Source organism: Aquarana catesbeiana, linkage group LG05 (assembly GCF_042186555.1).
Source record: "Aquarana catesbeiana isolate 2022-GZ linkage group LG05, ASM4218655v1, whole genome shotgun sequence".
NCBI lineage: Eukaryota > Metazoa > Chordata > Amphibia > Anura > Ranidae > Aquarana > Aquarana catesbeiana.
Window position 1 is genome coordinate 205536016 of NC_133328.1, and position 18828 is coordinate 205554843.

The 18828-nt window shown below is 40.5% G+C and overlaps 1 protein-coding gene across 5 annotated transcripts in view; it reads left to right on the top strand.

Moving 5' to 3' along the window:
- The window catches only part of ELMO1 (engulfment and cell motility 1), a 546685-nt gene that overhangs the window by 163336 nt on the left and 364521 nt on the right, over positions 1-18828 (top strand). For all 5 annotated transcript variants that reach the window (XM_073630502.1, XM_073630506.1, XM_073630503.1 and 2 more), the window contains one exon: positions 4599-4634. In XM_073630502.1, coding sequence (XP_073486603.1) covers positions 4599-4634 — 36 coding nt within the window. The remainder of the gene's footprint in view (positions 1-4598; positions 4635-18828) is intronic.

The following is an 18828-nucleotide window of genomic DNA, read 5'->3' on the forward strand; positions in this document are numbered from 1 at the left end:
AGTGCCCCAAGGGCTGGATAGAAGCAAGCAAAGGGCCACATCCAGCCCCAGGGCCACAATTTGGAAACCACTGCCTTAAAGCATAATTAAACCCAAGAACAAAAATGTAATACATTACAGCTTACCAGTCCCTAGATGTGATGACTGCATTAGTTTTCCTATTTCAGGCTAAGAACATTGTTTGCAAGTACAGAAAATGCCTGTTGCTCTTCCTAGAAACACATTGTTCTTGTCAATTCCTGTCACATAAACTGGAAGCAAAAACAACACAGGAAGTGTGTTATTCACAAGATTGCCAGTTGATAATAAAGTGGAAAACAAATGCAGCCACCACTTCTAAGGACTAAGAATAGCAACTCCTCTCAGGTTTAACTGCTTTCTAAGACTTCCTTAAAGGTATCATCTATCACTTCCTGTCACTGAGACCATAGTATCGCCAGACAGGAAGTGAAAAAGCTACACAAACACAGACAGAAAAAAAACAGCTGACCACGGTTCTAGCCTTCCCTTACAAAAAAAAGAAACATTTAAATTTCTGTTTCACTCTTGGGAATTTTCTTTCACCACTTCCTTTATGGAAAACCCGTGTCACCATGAAAGTAAGTGAGAGTAAATCTCTGTAAAAGTAAAAGAGCCCAAGACAATTTCAAACCACAGGTGGTAAAATCTTGCACCACTCCAATAATAAAAAAAAAAAATGTTTTGGCGGCACATACCCAATAATTAAGCTGTAAGGTGGTGACCTGGTGCTTAAAGCGGGGGTCCACCTATCTATCGTTTTTTTTTTTTTTTTTTGAGTTCATTCACAAACTTTTCTTCTCAGCATTACATACTCACATATTGTGTGTAATATGTCCGCCTGTGTCAGATTTCGGCAGAAAGAATAACTTTATTCACTGCAGGCGGTTTCCATCTTCATTGTGGGCATTTGAAGCCCACAAGCATTTATTTCCTGGATGTGGTGAATGCTGTGCTCCCAGCATTCACCGCTCGTGCACATGCTCAGTGGCATCCTGGGAAGCCTGAGACTAGCTCCCAGGAGACTGTGCGGAGTCTGGGAGAGGCTAGAAACACGCCTACTCCCACGGGAGGAGAACCAGGAAGTGCAAAGAAGAATAGAAAAATAAAAGGTAATTACGGCGATTTAAATTTTTTTAAACGGCATGTCAGCATCTAGGCAAGGAAGAGAATACATACAGATATTGTTCAAAATTTGGGTGGAACCCCGCTTTAAAACATTACAGGTAATGGCAGTGGTGCAGGTGAAGATAGTGGGGGTGGAACTAAAGCCGGGGCAGATTGAGCATGGAATCTGGGATATGTTTTGCAGAACAGCGATACAACAAGCAGCTGCACTTGCAGGCCCTACATGCTGTAGGTGAACTTTGAATTCTTGATGGAGGTGGACCCAAGCAATGTGGCTCATGTGAAATAACAGTGATGATTTGTGAGGTGTGATTTTCTATGAAATATAACCCCCTGCAGTTTTGATATCAGATTATTTATTTTTGAAAGAATACCTTGTGCTTGGGGTGCAGCAGTTACCTTACCTTAAAGCGGACCTTCAGTCATTTTTTCATCTTTCCATTTATTCAATCTTCTGCCCTTGTTGTTTTAACTTTGTATAGTAAAACACTTTTTTTTCTGCCAGTAAATACCTGATACAGCCCACTTCCTCTTTCTTGTCTGGTCATTAGCCTAGGCTTATGACATCATGCACAGCCCTCTCTCTCACTTTCATGTGAGTTTGCCAGGAAGGGAGGGGGTGAATCGTAAGAGGACCAATGTGAGCTTCAGAGCTGGAGATATGCCTTTGTGCATCTGTGTAAATCCAGGAAGTGAATAGGCAACCTCTTCAGCTGCCCACAGTTAAAATGGATGCAGCCAGACTTGGTGGAGGGAGATTTCTGCAGCATATTTGGCAAGTACAGAATCACAGTATATATAAAATAATATGCAAGTCTTCAGAAAGGCCAAGATGCTTTTATTACAAATTATGTGAGCAGACTGCAGTTCCTCTTTAATACACATGCGTGTCAAGCTCAAAAGCAATTCGGCTTCAGTATACTTTCAAGGCAAAATGGCTTGCATTTGAAATGCTTTAGTTTGCATTCCTGTTGATTTGCATAGGTGATAGAAACAGCTGATACAGAATAATGGAACAAGCAAAAACAAAAATGTAATCTGAACTTTAGTCAAATTTAGTGCATTCCATAGCTTCACAGTGCGTAACAGTGATCCAGTGCTATTTAAAGAGGAAGTAAACCCTGGTGGGTTTAACTTCCTCTTTATTTCCCTGAGAAGGTAAAGCATAATGCATAGTAGCCCATTATGTGTCACTTACCTGAAACCGAAGCCTGCAATGTCACAGTTGTCCCCACTAGAAGGGAGTGTCCATCTTCGCCCCTCTTCCTTCCAGGGCCGCGAACTCCAGCTCTGTGACTGGCCGGAGTCGTGTGACGTCACTCCCGTGCCTGCGCGCGGAAGCCGCCAGTCATGGCATGACCCCTATTAGAAACGGCATGATGTGCCCTTTGTAAAGTGCGCATGCATGATAACATCGGCGCATGTACCGTAGTCATTGGCGCTTGGGTCTTTCGTAAATATCTCCTAAACCGTGCATCTGCAGGTAAGCCTTAATATTGGCTTAACTGTAGGTAAACTTGGTTGTACAGGGTGTACAACCACTTTAATGCACTATATGCACAATTTTCTGCTGTTTAAGTACATGCACAATGCATATTTAAGTTCTTACATATTCTGAACAAGCAGTAATAGCACTTAAAAAAAAACAAAAAACATATACCTCCTATAGCTGTAGACATTGTGGAGAAATCAAACTTAAAAATTTACACAATAGTGGCACTGAGCAGAGACATGGCAACCTAATAGCTCTCTAATGTAAGCAAACAGCAGGTGCTCATAAGTTGTTAGAAATTAAAAGTTGACTTTAGAGTTTTTATGATGTGATCTTATATATTTATTTATTTATTTATTTCAGGTACTTATATAGCGCCATCAATTTACGCAGCGCTTTACATACATTGTACATTCACATCAGTCCCTACCCTCAAGGAGCTTACAATCTAAGGTCCCTAACTCACATTCATACATAGTAGGGACAATTTAGACATGATCCAATTAACCTACCAGCATGTCTTTGGAGTGTGGGAGGAAACCGGAGTACCCGGAGGAAACCCACGCAGGCACAGGGAGAACATGCAAACTCCAGGCAGGTAGTGTCGTGGTTGGGATTCGAACCAGCGACCCTTCTTACTGCTAGGTGAAAGTGCTACCCACTACACCACTGTGCCGCCCTGATCTTCACAGTACATGCAGCCGCAGAGGTCAGAGAGGGCTTGTTCTAAAAGTCCTTTCATTTTTTTGTTAAAGGGGTTGTAAACTCTCTAAGAAGAAAAAAAAAAAAAAAAAAAAAAAAAAAGGTCCTCCTGCAGGTTAATGTCATAACATGCTAGTATGCACTGCATACTAGCACATTATTGCAGACTTACCTGTAATGGGGATCCTTTCAGCAGTGCGCTGTCACCACTGGTAGGGCTTCCATTCTTACTTGGTCTTCTTTTTTTGGGTTTGCGCGCTCCGGCCATTTGAAAGTCTGGGCCAAGATGAGTCACAATCTTGGCACAGCGCTCTCAATGAATGACACACTCGAGTATTCTAACCATTCAGAGTGCAGTGCACATGTGCCGGTGATGTCACCTACTGCTACAAAAAAAGCAGGCTTTACTACTGCTTTAAGAATATGTAAAAATTGTACTGTCCATAATCTGGTCACAGATGCACTTTAAGTTTTTCAACTACCCAAGCTCACTGATTGATTTTGCTTTTTGCCAGGGTCTGCACCTTGAAATTGTCAGAAAAGAAAGAAATAGTGAATACTTGCATATCGTTTTGGCATAGCTCCCATCTGTCCCTGATTTCGAACAAAGTCCCTCTGTCCCTCTTTCCTCCTCATTTGTACCTCATTTTGGTCAGATCTATATAGTTGTATATAAAATGCACTTTTTATCTTTCAAAAAAGTGTTTCCCAGTGCTAAACCTTTCGTTTAATTTCTAAATTGCTGCATTTGCAAATGTTAAAAGCCATAATAAAAGAATCGTAGTGGTAAAAAAAAAAAGCACTTGTGGGTTTAACTATTTTTTTTTGTATAATTCTCATTTAAGGGGGCGTGACGTGGGGTGTGACCTATTCTCACATACTTTTGCTAATAGGTGTCCCTCATTCCCATCTAAAAGAGTTGGGAGGTATGGTTTCGGTACTAAAGGTAGTGCTCCACACCTTTTATATTGTCCAAATATTTTTCCCATCACAATGATGACCCAATAAAAAGAAGATGCAATGACCTGCTTTGTAGGAAAACAAGGAACTTTAAAAGTAATCCCAGAACAGATGATGGAAAGTCAAAGAAATACCATGAAAGTTATCTATCCAAATTTGTTTTATGTGGTAATTGTAAAGTAGCTCATAGGACTCATTCTTTTGAATAGGAACTATAAATTAATGTAATTGTGTTTTAAAGTAATTGGTGCCATTATAAATATGTGCTCACTTGTTATTTTTGTTTACATTTTTGTAGGCGATATCAAAAGTTGCAGAAGATAATGAAACCCTGGTAAGAATTTCCCTGGATCACAATTTGCATTGTTAATTGCTCATGCTGAATGCAGTTTTCTGCTGTAGCAGCTTGGGGAAGACAGATTTGCTGTGTGTTATTTAATTGCATAAGATCTGCTGGGAATTAGGCTTGGTCTCTTTCTTTGGTCTAACTTTAGCTGACATTTTGCTTCTCTTTTCTTAATTTGAATTGTAGTCACTAACTTCCCTTTGCTGCTTTTTAGAAGTTACAGCTTAATGTTACTAAACCCAGGACGTTGCATTCACTGGCCTCCCACAGTACACAGAACATGGAAATGCAAATATTTTAGTAAATATAAACTGCTAAATACCTTTTTTTTATCAGCAGTATTCAGTACCTTGAAAATCACCACTGTAAAACATGATGATGGCAGCATCATGTTGTGGAGATGCTTTTCTTGAGCAGGGACAGGGAAGCTGGTCAGAGTTGATGGGAAGATGGATGGGACCAAATACAGGGCAATCTTAGAAGAAAACCTGTTAGAGTCTGCAAAAGATTTGAGACTGGGGCAGAGGTTCACCTTCCAGCAGGACAATGACCCTAAACATACGGCCAGAGCTATAATGGAATGGTTTAGATCAACGCATATTCATGTGTTAGAATGGCCCAGTCAAAGTCCAGACCTAAATCCAATTGAGAATCTGTGGCAAGATTTGAAAATTGCTGTTCACAGATGCTCTCCATCCAATCTGACAAAGCTTGAGCTTTTTGCAAAGAAGAATGGGCAAGAATGCCATTCTCTAGATGTGCAAATCTGGTAGAGACTTGCAGCTGTAATTACAGTGGAAGGTGGTTCTACAAAGTATTGACTTAGGGGGGCCTGAATACAAACGCATGCCACACTTTTTGAAAACCATTCATCATTTTCCTTCCAATTCATAATTATGTGCCACTTTGTTTTGGTCTATCACATAAAATCCCAAAAAATACATTTACGTTTTTGGTTGTAGCATGACAAAATGTGCAAAAATTTTAAGGGGTATGAATACTTTTTCAAGGCACTGTAAAGCAGTCTTGTGACTTCTAAGAGTGTCTGGTTAAAGCTTGTAGGATGAGTTTTCGTACCCCTCTGACTGTCCTATGAGGCTGCAGGACCCTTGACCTTCTGTCTGGCTCTGTGCTGATCACATGCACCCTCCCAAGTAAAGAAAAGAAAACTCCCTAGGAATACACACCAAACTGAGCATAAACAGAGTGTCCCCAGGGCTCTATTCTATCAGGAAATGGATTGGGGACAGTAAAATAAGGGGAGAATCAGAGAAGATGGGATCAAACAGTCTTTTTACACAATTTAGAGTATTAACCCTTCAGGTTCCACAGTGAGTATAACAAGCATGATTTACTGCATATACAGACTGATTTTAATGTTGTGGATTTAGTAACACTTTAAATCAGATCGAATATTAGAGGAGCTCTAGGCTTCATCAGAAAAAATTAAAAGTCAGCAGCTACAAATACTGTAGCTGCTGACTTTTAATATTAGGACTCTTGCCTGTCCAGGAACCCAGCAGTATCTTCACCGGTGCTGATTTTTCAATCGGCTCTCTGGTGCTGCCGCCACCATTTTGGGTAAGGGAAACCGGCAGCAAAGCCTTGTGACTTTACAGCCGGTTCCCTACTGTGCATGCATGAAGCGCGCTGCGCTTTTTGAATGGCCCGGTGGCGGGGGAAGGTGGAGGGGGCTGAACTACTGGATAGCTTTGTTGCGGCACCTTTCAGGAAGGGGGGAGCGGTTTTGACAGGGGGAAGCAAATGAGCATATTAATTTATTAAATTGCAGATTACCAATTCTTATGATTTTTTTTCCTTTTATTTTCGCTTGATGATCCAGCTATTAAGTCTGTTATTTTTCAATTTCCTTGAACGGACCAAGCTGTCCAGGCAAAGTGTCAGTTAGAGGGATGAGGCCCATTGACAGGGGTGCTTAAAATGGTCAGCTTTTATTTATTTATGTAAAATCCTTATCTAAAAAGGAAAAAAAAATGTTTGCTGTAACTGCTCAGTTTTGAAGCTGGAGTTCAGCTTCAATTTGTTAGTCAAGTCCATTTAAACCTGCTAGTCTAACAGTAACTTATCCCGAGTCGGACAATGCTACTGTCCAAAGGTGTCTGCTTTACTACTTCATCCAGAATGCAGACACCCTAAGACAGAAATGTGTTATTGACAGGATCAACAGGTAATATAAAGAAAAAAAAGCCTAAAGGAAAACTATAGCAGCCACCACATAGGACTGATAAGCTGCAATGTATTACATTTTTGTTTTGGGGTTTTATACTGCTTTTAAAGCAACTTTGTCATTGGAAAAGTATGGTGACTTACATTGCTAATCCCTTCTAAAATGTTTGTTGCCGTGTGTGCTTGAATTGATACTTTTGAGTCACAGACCGAGAAGATATATGCTGGTAATGAGAGTCAGAATTCCGTATCGTCATACTTCCAGTTCAGTGACTCAGGAAGCATTGGAGCCTATGCATCCGTATGACAGCCAAGCAACTAGGCAACTAACAATTTCAGGAGGAATGGTGAGCACATTGGCCTTCTCCGTGTTTTTTTCAAAACTGGTTTCCTTTAAGGTGCACCCGCCATCCTACAGCTAAATAGGCTGTAAGAAGGAAGGTTAGAGTGGATTGGTAGTCCCACTTTGTCAGATATAAATGTGTAATAGAGCTTTGGGAAGACAGAATTGAGCCCTACATCTCGCACTGCCAACCTGAACCTCTCATACTAACTCTTGGATCTTTCAGATATAGGTGTTGCATGGCAGCTGTAAAAGATTTTGTGGATGAGTTCAATAATGTCTTAGGCCCCTTTCACATGAGCAGACCGATCGGGTCCTCCTGTCTGTTTTTCAGGCAGACCCGATTGGACAAACCCACTGTTCTCTACATGGAGGTGGATGTAAACGGACATGTGTCCGTTTACACCCGTGTGCATCCAATCTGGTCCACCAAAAACAGACGGCTCCGTCTAGCGGATCAGATTGCACGCCTATCAATCTCCATCCGACCACCCCATGGAGAACAGCGAGCTGTATCCGTGTCCTCTCTGCATAAGCTAGTAGACATGGATCTGTCATCCGCCTGCTCAGAGTGGATCAATGGACAGATCCCCCACTGAGCAAGGGGATCTGCTTGACGGAGTCCGCCCTGTGTGAAAGGGGCCTAAGGTTATATTTTAAAATTAAAAAAATAAGAGAACAAGCTAGAGATTTGGAATTAAAAATTTAGCTGGCCAGTTTCACATTTCTACTTTGCACGGCCATCTCCAAGAATAGCAGTTGTAATATGTGACAACTAGCCTCTTTACAATGTGATGTTTACAGGAGTGGCATCACATAGGACTGCACAGGCACTGTTTTAGCAACAGGAATCAGTCTGTGTCGTTCATCACTTTACAATTTTGTTATACGTTTCTTCCTCCTGTGTTTGCCAGATGTGATATATATATATATATATATATATATATATATATATATATATATATATATATATATATATATATACATTTTGTAAATATTTTATTATATCTTTTCATGTGACAACACTGATGAAATGTACAGCTTGTAGAACAGTGTAAATTTGCTGTCCCCTCAAATAACTCAACACACAGCCATTAATATCTAAACCGCTGGCAACAAAAGTGAGTACACCCCTAAGTGAAAATGTCCAAATTGGGCACAAAGTGTCAATATTTTGTGTGCCCACCATTATTTTCCAGCACTGCCTTAACACTCTTTTACCAGAGCTTCCCAGGTTGCCACTGGAGTCCTCCATGACGACATCACGGAGTTGGTGGATGTTGGAGACCTAGCTCTCCACCCCCTTCCATTTGAGGATGCCCCACAGATGCTCAATAGGGTTTAGGTCTGGAGACATGCTTGGCCAGTCCATCATCTTTACCCTCAGCTTCTTTAGCAAGGCAGTGGTCATCTTGGAGGGGTCGTTATGTTGGAATACTGCCCTGTGGCCCAGACTCTGAAGGGAGGGGATCATGCTCTGCTTCAGTATTTCACAGTACATGTTGGCATTCAAGGTTCCCTCAATTAACTGTAGCTCCCTAGTGCTGGCAGCACTCATGCAGCCCCAGACCATGACATTCCCACCACCATGCTTGACTGTAGGCAAGACACACTTGTCTTTGTACTCCTTACCTGGTTGCCACCACACATGCTTGACACCATCTGAACAAACTACGTTTATCTTGGTCTCATCAGACCACAGGACATGGTTCCAGTAATTCATGTCCTTAGTCTGCTTGTCTTCAGCAAACTGTTTGCGCACTTTCTTGTGCATCATCTTTTGAAGAGGCTTCCTTCTGGCACGACAACCATGCAGACCAATTTGATGCAGCATGCAGCGTATGGTCTGAGCAGTGACAGGCTGACCCCCCACCCCTTCAACCTCTGCAGCAATGCTGGCAGCACTCATATGGCTATTTCCCAAAGACAACCTCTGCATATGACGCTAAGCATGTGCACTCAACTTCTTTGGTCAACTATGGCGAGGCCTGTTCTGAGTGGAACCTGTCCTGTTTAACCACTGTATGGTCTTGGCCACTGTGCTGCAGCTCAGTTTTAGGGTCTTGGCAATCTTCTTATAGCCTAGGCCATCTTTATGTAGAGCAACAATTCTCTTTTTCAGATCCTCAGAGAGTTGCCATGTTGAACTTCCAGTGACCAGTGTGAGAGAGGGGGGCTTTCTCTGTGGAGATTTGTCGCCTCACACTAGACGGACTGTGGACATATTCAAGGCTTTGGATATCTTTTTATATCCTTTTCCATCTTTGTAAAGTTTCATTACCTTCTTATACATGTCTTTTGACTGTTCTTTTCTACCTCCTCATGGCTCAGTGTCTAGCCTGCTTAGTGCATCCATGTGACAGCTAACAAACTCATTGACTATTTATACACAGACACTAATTGTGATTTAAAAAGCCACAAATGTGGCAAATTAACCTTTAACCCTTTCACTGCCAGGTCCATACGGCGTACGGACCTACAACACTGCCCACAGGTGGCCAAGTCCGTATGCCTTATGGACCGCTGTTCTCCCTCCCCTATAAGCTCATGGTCACTTCAATGACCATAAACTTATTGTAGAATTGTTCAGCAGACTCTGGTGAACAATTCTATAACTCTGATCAGCGCATTACAACCCGCTGATTAAAGTTATTAACCCTAAATGTGACTGCCCCCCCACCCTTCCAAGCCGCTTCCCTGTCCCAAGCCCCTTCAGCCCCGCTGCTCCCTTCCACCTAAAACTACTCCCCCCCACTCTCCTTTCCTATCCCCTTCTTCAACCCCCAGCACTGAGTGCGTCCATCCCCCACCCGATCCGACCCCGGCAAATTGGATCCCCTGCGGCTACCCTCATAAGCCGGCATCCCTCCTCTGCAGCTCCCACCGGCTTCAAGTGCTGCATGGGGCTTGCGGAGGTCCAGATGTGTCCCCCCAATCACTATGATCACCCCCCATACCGGCCCCCCGATCCATTCAGGCAGGCCGCATCTCCCCTTCCCTCCTGCAGCCTGCAGCTTCTGCTCAAGTAATCTGACAGGCAGGGGATCGTGGCAGGGGGAAGGGGGGCTGCAGTGTGGGTTAGGGTGATATTTGGGCCCCCCCAAATTAATAAAATGTAAAAAAAAACCTAGTAAGACACAGTGACTTTTTTTGGGGACAGCAACCCCCCCCCCCCCCAGTTTTTTATTCTACAGGTCATGTGCTTTTAAAAAATGTCTAATTTGAGGTGTCTTTTCAAATTCTGAAAGTTGTATGTGAAAAATGGTAACCTCCGGATTTTTAGAATAAATTGTTATTTACAGTTTTGCGTACCTAAAGTTTTCACCATTTCACAAAAAGGTGCAATTTAAAATGTACAAATATTTGTTATTTATTAACTCAATACAGTCTTAACTTTTATATTTACTAGGAATTTTGTACATTTTGCCATGTATAAATCCAGTAATAATTATTAGTGTAATTCAATAATGATTTTAATGTATTTTTAGCGAAAATATTGCTTTGGTAAACATTTGCACAAATATCCCGGGGTCTTAAAAATCAATAGCATCTTTTTTTATTCTAGAGCTTGACTCGGTTGAATTGATGATAGGCAACTCCTATCCTCATATTGATTAGTGGTTCCAAATTAATAATAACTACTGCAGTAGGGAACAGACACAAAAGATACGCTCAGCATCTTCCCAAATTACTGTTCTGCTTTATTATGACGCAATTGAAGGTTTTTATGCACATGATTACGTAGGTATCACATTAATATTACAATTGTACATTTATGGTAACAAGGGGCGTTACATAGGCAGGCTTATTCTAATCAGGACTCAAAAGAATGTAAACATTTACTGAAAACATTATTAGTGCTGTGTGCACAGTGAGGGCAGTGTGCAATACATACAAAATAGAATACAATTATATACAGAACTTACAAATTTCCATTACAGTCTCCCCTCTTTTGATCAATATTTTGATCACTAACCATACCTGCTATCACCTTTAACCTGGAACCTCCACACGCTTAGGTGGAGGTAGTCCTGGCCAAAGAGGCAAAAAAACTCCATGGTGGAGAAAATAATAGCTGAGCAACTTTTTCATTACCAAATGACTTTCATTGTGAAAAACAAATGATTGATAAGACATATTTACAGAGTACTGGCTGTACACTCCTGTGGCCAGAATGGCCTTCTAGCTTAATTGTTGGCATGCTGACTTATCAGCATATGTAAACACAGACAATTCTACATGAAATGGAAGACGTACAAAAGACAAATATGACTTCAACATGGCTAAACTATTTTTCAAATATATATATCCCTTACAATTAAAGTAACTGAATCAAAAAGTACCCTAGACTGTGATCACAAGAGGGAAACAAATCAAACACAGAGATTTCTTTAATTTAGTCATTTTTGCAGTGTCTGGTGTGGATCCAGGTGACTTTTCCTTCAAGTTTTGCAAAAACTGTACATGAAATAGATGCTGTATTGAGTCTCCAAACATTTCCTTATATATAAATGTCTCTTAAAAATCCACAAGTCACCTGGCTTTAGTTTTAGATCCTTCCAAACTTTTAGGATCTGGAATTGGGGAGAAAACACATAAATGAGTTTGTCAAAAACCTTAAAAGATCAGCAACATTCTCTATGAGATCCAAATGAAGGACTTCAGCTGCTGAGACAAAATATAAGCAAGTGAGTAACACACTCCCAAACCAAATCCCATAGGGAGAGAGTCCAATATCCCCCTTAGGGGCTTCATAAAATATAAGAAAACATTCAGGCAAAAGTTTTCTAGTTTCTTACTCTACTTTGTCCGCTATATTGTAGACAGTAAGGGGTGTAAAAATAAAACCTCAAAACTTCTAGTAAGGACTCTCCTATAAAAAATGATTTCCTCTGTTACTCTCTGTACTCCCTGGCACTCTGTGCTTACAAACTACTTCTGATAACACTTTTTACTGTGGCCTTTGCAGTAGCATTTGCCACTGGACATCCAAAAAACATGTCCATACAGACAAAATGCATACTCGTAAGATCCTGACTTGGGCATCTGGATATATCTTTTTGTAATCTCTGGGAGGGATGTTCAGCTTTTGGTAACACCTTTGGTAACAGGTAAAACAAGAAGTGGTGTGTTATAAAAACAACTGTGGAGAACCCTGGCTCTATCCCATGCTCATTTACTAAGGCAGCCATAACTGCTTGTGACTGATGACACGGTCCATGTGTCAAGCTGAAGGGAAAAGAGTGGCTGGCAGACATAAATGATCACCTTTTCTAAAGTCCTGTTTCATAAGAAGTTGCCCCCTGTGGACCACTTGTTCTTCTCGTTCTGGGGTCCTTAAAGTTGAATTATTAATCCCAGCTATACTGGGCCAGAACTAGGGTGGAATCTGTGAGTTGCACAGACCCATCAAGTGTCCAGGGCTGTAATTGCAGCATCCTTAGTGCATCCTGGTCTGCTTCCATGTGTGAGTTTTAAAGTTAATATGGCTACCTCAGCAAGAACCTGGAAGGCTGAAAACAGCCGATCAAATTACTTGGCATGCTTGGTTGGTTTACCTGCCGAAGTAAAAACAAACTTCTGGCCCTTTAAATGGAACCAAAAGCTCTCTATATCTCGACTATCTATATAAATATACACTCTTTTTATAGCTCACAGGCTTTGCTAAAACATGGAGCTCTGCTTCTTGAGCTGGGGAAAAAGGATCCAATGACTTTGAATACAGAGTATCCTTCTGGGTGATAAACTGCATACTCAAATCTACAAAAAATTAAATATCTGGGTCTTCAGGGAGTGTGTCCTGCACTGGGCTCACAGCAGCTGATTCCTACACCATCAATTTAACACACGTGTCTTCCTTTGTCTCCAGCCTCCTCCAATAGAGGCAATAAGGTGGCTGGATTCAAATGTACACATTTTTCATTGTTATATTTGTACATAAACAAACTCATATTTTAAACCTTTCATTAAACAAACATTTAGTTATCTGTATATTTGCTGCACAGAATGTCGGACCATTAAAAATTAAATGTTTGACCAAAACAATATCTAACTTTGTCTAATAGCACCTTTGCATAAAAGCTACAGCTCTGATATATCGGGATGAACCCTTCATTACTGGGTCCAGCTTGCATAAATATATTACAATGGCTTGTTTTCTATCACGCTATTTGTGTAAGAACTCCAGTCTCATGTTTCAAAAGACAACTTTTTCCTGGCAATATTATAATAAATGATAACAATACCCTGCGGTCATGCAGAGATGTCCATAAATCCAAAACTATTCTTCTGCTTATACCACTGTACTTACAAGAAAAAGGGGCAAATCAATTCACAATCCACACATTCTGCTTTGGATTTCAAAAATAAAAATAAATAAAAACAAAAGGACCAAGAATCTGTATGATGGACCAGAAAGCATCAAAAACTATAAAACAACTGGCTGCAGGTGACATCTATCCTAACAGGGTGTGTGGACTTGATGTGATGGGTCTGTTATATTTAAATTTTATTTATAACAACTCTCACATGATGGACTGACATCAAGTTATTATCAAGAACCTTGAAATTTCATTTTTGTAGAAAAACTTCTTATGTATCCCATCCATCTTGGCTTTGTTAAATATTATGGCAGCTTTATTCCAAATAACAACCTCATCTTAATCTTTTTTTCTCTCAATAAGGGCTTATTGTATAAATGTAAAATTACAAAATTGTTATCTTAATCTAAACTAATCTCATTCATTACAAATTTCCCCATTAACCTGAATATCATTTCCAACCAAAGGTTGTCTAAACCAGTTTCATTATATCTATATAATTGTTAAACTCATATTAGAAATTAATACTCATTATTACTTAATTTTACTTAATTTCCCTTTTTTAAATGCACTGTTTCCACTATCAAAGGATATTCAATTTGTGTAATACACGGTTAAATGTAACCTTCATTTTACCATGTTTGGAAAACAGATTCAAAATAATTGTGATCACATTGTTTACCATTAGATTCGTTAACCCGGCACATTTTGTTATAAATGTTTTGTCTAAAAAACTGGAATTGGCATGATGTCCTTCCAGCTTATCACTGACCTCTCATCCCAGCCACATTTCTTTCATGAGAGCACAAAGGAGGGGGTCACATCTGCGTACATGACACACACAAGCAATAGAACTAAAGGTCCCAGCATTCGCACACACATACACCAATATCTCTCTAAAATCGCTTACATTTTTCCCATTTGTACACAACACATGCATATCATTCTCTCGCTTTCTTTTAACTCTTTAATATTTCCCTGCCTAAATTCTGCTTTCCTTATTTTGTTTAAATAACTTTTATATCTAGCTTCTATGATTCTATGATCAGATGGGGAGCCACAGTGCTCATCCCATCTTCCCTCTCTGACAACATATAAAGTATTCTGTTTTACCTCTCATTTCTCTGTTTCTGACTCTAATAGTTGTAGTGCCTGACCCCAAATTCATCCCACAACTTAACATGAAAATGTCCCTTTCTGTCTAGTGTTAATGTCACCCTTGATCCATCCTGCTCACATAGATAGCTGTTTCTCTAGCTGTTTACTCTGTGTGATTCTTAGTCCCTGTGGACTTTGGTAACCCAGTTACCCAATGTGGATCCCTGTCCACTCTAACCATTAATCTAGGGGCTCAGTATAGGCGGAACCGCACCTTTGGTTCATATATAGCGCTCCTCTTGCGCTGGGCATTTTTGAGGGTCTCTTACCCTTCATTCCCTTACTTAATTCAATGCCCATAATGACTGGCCAGTCTTCTCTCTTCTCTACTTGTGCCTATACCCTCTTGCCTCTAAACTACTTTATCTAGCAGATGTACTACATATACCTGTGAACAGTACTATTCTTCCCTTTCTTATTTATAACACTCCGATGGACAATAGACAGGGACAACATAACATATAACCACCAATCAATACAGTTCGATTAAGGGGAGTAAAATAGGTACCCTTTGTCCCGAAAATGCCTTACCGATCAAGGAAGTCTGATAACTCAAATGTAAGCAAAAGGCTTACCTCAGCCGGCTGATTATCAGAAATTCCCGGATCGTCTCAAGCTCCTCGTTTCGGATACTCAGGGTCACCTGGAATCCCCTCCTGGCTGGCTCGCCATGCTGACTCGGTTGAATTGATGATAGGCAACTCCTATCCTCATATTGATTAGTGGTTCCAAATTAATAATAACTACTGCAGTAGGGAACAGACACAAAAGATACGCTCAGCATCTTCCCAAATTACTGTTCTGCTTTATTATGACGCAATTGAAGGTTTTTATGCACATGATTACGTAGGTATCACATTAATATTACAATTGTACATTTATGGTAACAAGGGGCGTTACATAGGCAGGCTTATTCTAATCAGGACTCAAAAGAATGTAAACATTTACTGAAAACATTATTAGTGCTGTGTGCACAGTGAGGGCAGTGTGCAATACATACAAAATAGAATACAATTATATACAGAACTTACAAATTTCCATTACAAGCTCATATGCTTTCATAAAATATATGATTTGGGGGGTCTTTCACAAATTCTGAAAGCTGTAAGTGAACAATGAAAACCTCCAGATTTTTAGAGAAATTTTTGGGTACGTTTGATTTTCACAATTTTGCAAAAAGGCGCAATTTAAGATTTACAAATATTTGTTATTTATTAACTCCATACAGGTTAAGCATTTATAATTAGTAGGGATTTAGTAGGAATTTTGTAAAATTAGCTGTGCTTTTATCTGCTAATAATGGTTTTAGTGTATTTTATGCAACTATATTGGTTTGATAAACATTTGCGCAAATACCACTGGGTCTAAAAAATCAGTAGCATCTTTTTTTTTTATTCTAGAGCTCATATGCTTTCAGAAAATATATAATTTTGGGGGGGTTTCACAAATTCTGAAAGCTGTAAAGGAACAATTAAAACCTTCATATTTTTAGAGAAATTTGGATATTTACACTTTTGCGTCTGTTCAATTTTCACCATTTCGCAAAAAGGGGCAATTTAAAAATTAAAGCTATAAGAGCACTTTCACACTGAGGCGCTTTACAGGTGCTACAGCGCTAAAAATAGCGCCTGCATAGCGATTGTAAAGAGCCTCTCCTGTGTCTCCAGTATGAAAGCCCAAGGGCTTTCACACTGGAGCAGTGCGCTTGCAGGACGGTAAAAAAAGTCCTGCAAGCCGCATCTTTGTAGCGCTATAGGAGCGGTGTATTCACCGCTCCCAAAGTGCCCCTTCCCATTGAAAACAATGGGGCAGCGCCGCAAACTCGCCGGCAGTTTTAACCCTTTTTCGGCCACCAGCGGGGGTTAAAACCGCCCTGCTAGCAGCCGAATAGCACCGCTAAACGATGGTAAAGCGGCGCTACATTTAGCTTTACCGCCGACGCCCACAACACCCTAGTCTGAAAGTAGTGAAAAATAAAAAAGCAAAAGAAAAATTGCAAAAATGGTCTGGCCACCTGAGTGTACAAAATTGAGCACAGGGCCTGGCAGCGAAAGGATTAATTGCCTTTTTAACCTGTGTGTGCCACCTTCTGTGTCTGTACCAAGGCCAAATAATTCAGATTATCAAACAAATTTTAATATTACACAAAGATAACCCAAGTAAAAACAAATAGCAGTTTTAGAAATGTTTTCATTTGTTGGGGGGGGGGGAGCTGTCCAAATCTGCCTGGCCCTGTGTGAAAAAGAGTAATTGCAACCCCCCCGCTAAATTATGAATGACTGTGATTAACCACATTTTTTGAAAAGCTGATTTAAATTTCACTTGCCACACCCATGCCTGATTACTGCCAGACCTGTTGAATCAAGAAATCACTTAAAATGGAGGGCTACCCTAAAATAGAAAATTGCATCAAAAATCTTTAAAAAATTTTAAAAAAACATTTGAAAAAAAAAATTTTTTTAACTTACCTGAAACCCATGTTGCTAAGCAGTCTTCCTAATCTGTCGCTTCCTATTCCGCGGCGCTTCCTCCTCTTCGGCGAGCGGCCCCGTTGCCTTCTGGGAACTGTGTGTGTCCCAGAAAACCACGGGGCCATTCACAAAGCGTTGCGACTCGCGCATGCGCAGTAGGAAACGGGCAGTGAAGCCGCAAGGCTCCACTGCCTGTTTCCCTTCGTTAAGATGGAGGCACTGGCGGCCGATCCGATGGACGGATCGGCCTCGGGGGGCTGACATCTCGGGCTCGCTGGACAGGTAAGTGTCCTTATTAAAAGCCAACAGCTACAGTATTTGTAGCTGCTGACTTTTAAAAAAAAAAATATTGCGGCCGGAACCCCCCTTTAAATAGAAGCTATCTGACAAGTAAAGCATGCTAAAAGATTTCAAAAAGCAACAAATAATGCCACAATGTAAAGAAATCCAAGAATATATGAGAAACAAATTAATTTACATGTATCCACCTGGAAAGGGTTATAAAAGACAATTCTAAGGCTTTGGAACTCCAGTGAACAATGGTGAGAGCCATTATCCACAAATGGAGAAAACTTGGGACAGTGGTGAACATTTCCAGGAGTGGCTGGCCTACCAAAACTACTCCAAGAGCCCAACGACAACTCATCCAGGAGGTCATAAAATAACCCAGGACAACATCTAAAGAACTGCAGGCCTCACTTGTCCAGTTAAGTTTAGTGTTCATGATACAACAATAAGAAAGAGACTGGGCAAAAATGGTGTCCCATTGCATCTGGCATAAAACTAACACAGCATTTCCTAAAAAGAACATCGTACCAACAGTCAAACATGGTGGTGGTAGTGTGATGGACTGGGGCAGCTTTACAGCTTCAGGACCTGGAAGACTTACCATAATTGTTGGAACTATGAATTCTGAGCTCTACCAGAAAATCCTAAAGGAGAAAGTCCGGCCATCAGTTTGTGACCTCAAGCTCAAGTGCACTTGGGTTATGCAGCAGGACAATGACCCGAAACACACCAGCCATTCCACCTCTGAATTACTAAAAAAAAATTAAGGTTTTGCAATGGCCTAGTAAAAGTCTGGACTTAAATCCAATTGAGATGCTGTGGCATGACCTTAAACAGGCCGTTCATGCTGGAAAACCCTCCAATGTGACTGAATTAAAAAAACTCTGTAAAGAAGAGTGGGCCAAAATTGTGAAAGACTCATTGCCAGTTACTGCAAATGATTGATTGGAGTTGTTGCCACCAAGGGCGGCACAACCAATTAGGTGTAGGGGGCAATTACTTATTCACAAAGGGCTAGGCAGATTTGGACAGCTTTTTTCCCCTTAATACATTAAATCATCATTTAAAAACTGCATTTTGTACTTACTTGGGTTATCTTTGTGTAATTTTAAAATTTGTTTGATGATCTGAATCATTTACATGTGACAAATATGCAAAATAAAAAAAAAATTAGGAAGGGGCAAATACTTTTTCACAGCACTGTGTGTGTATATACACACACACACACACACACACACACACACACACACACACACACACACAGTATCTCACAAAAATGAGTACACCCCACACATTTTTGTAAATATTTTATTATATCTTTTCATGTGACAACACTGAAGAAATGACACTTTGCTACAATGTAAAGTAGTGAGTGTACAGCTTGCATGACAGTGTAAATTTGAGTAAAAAGTGAG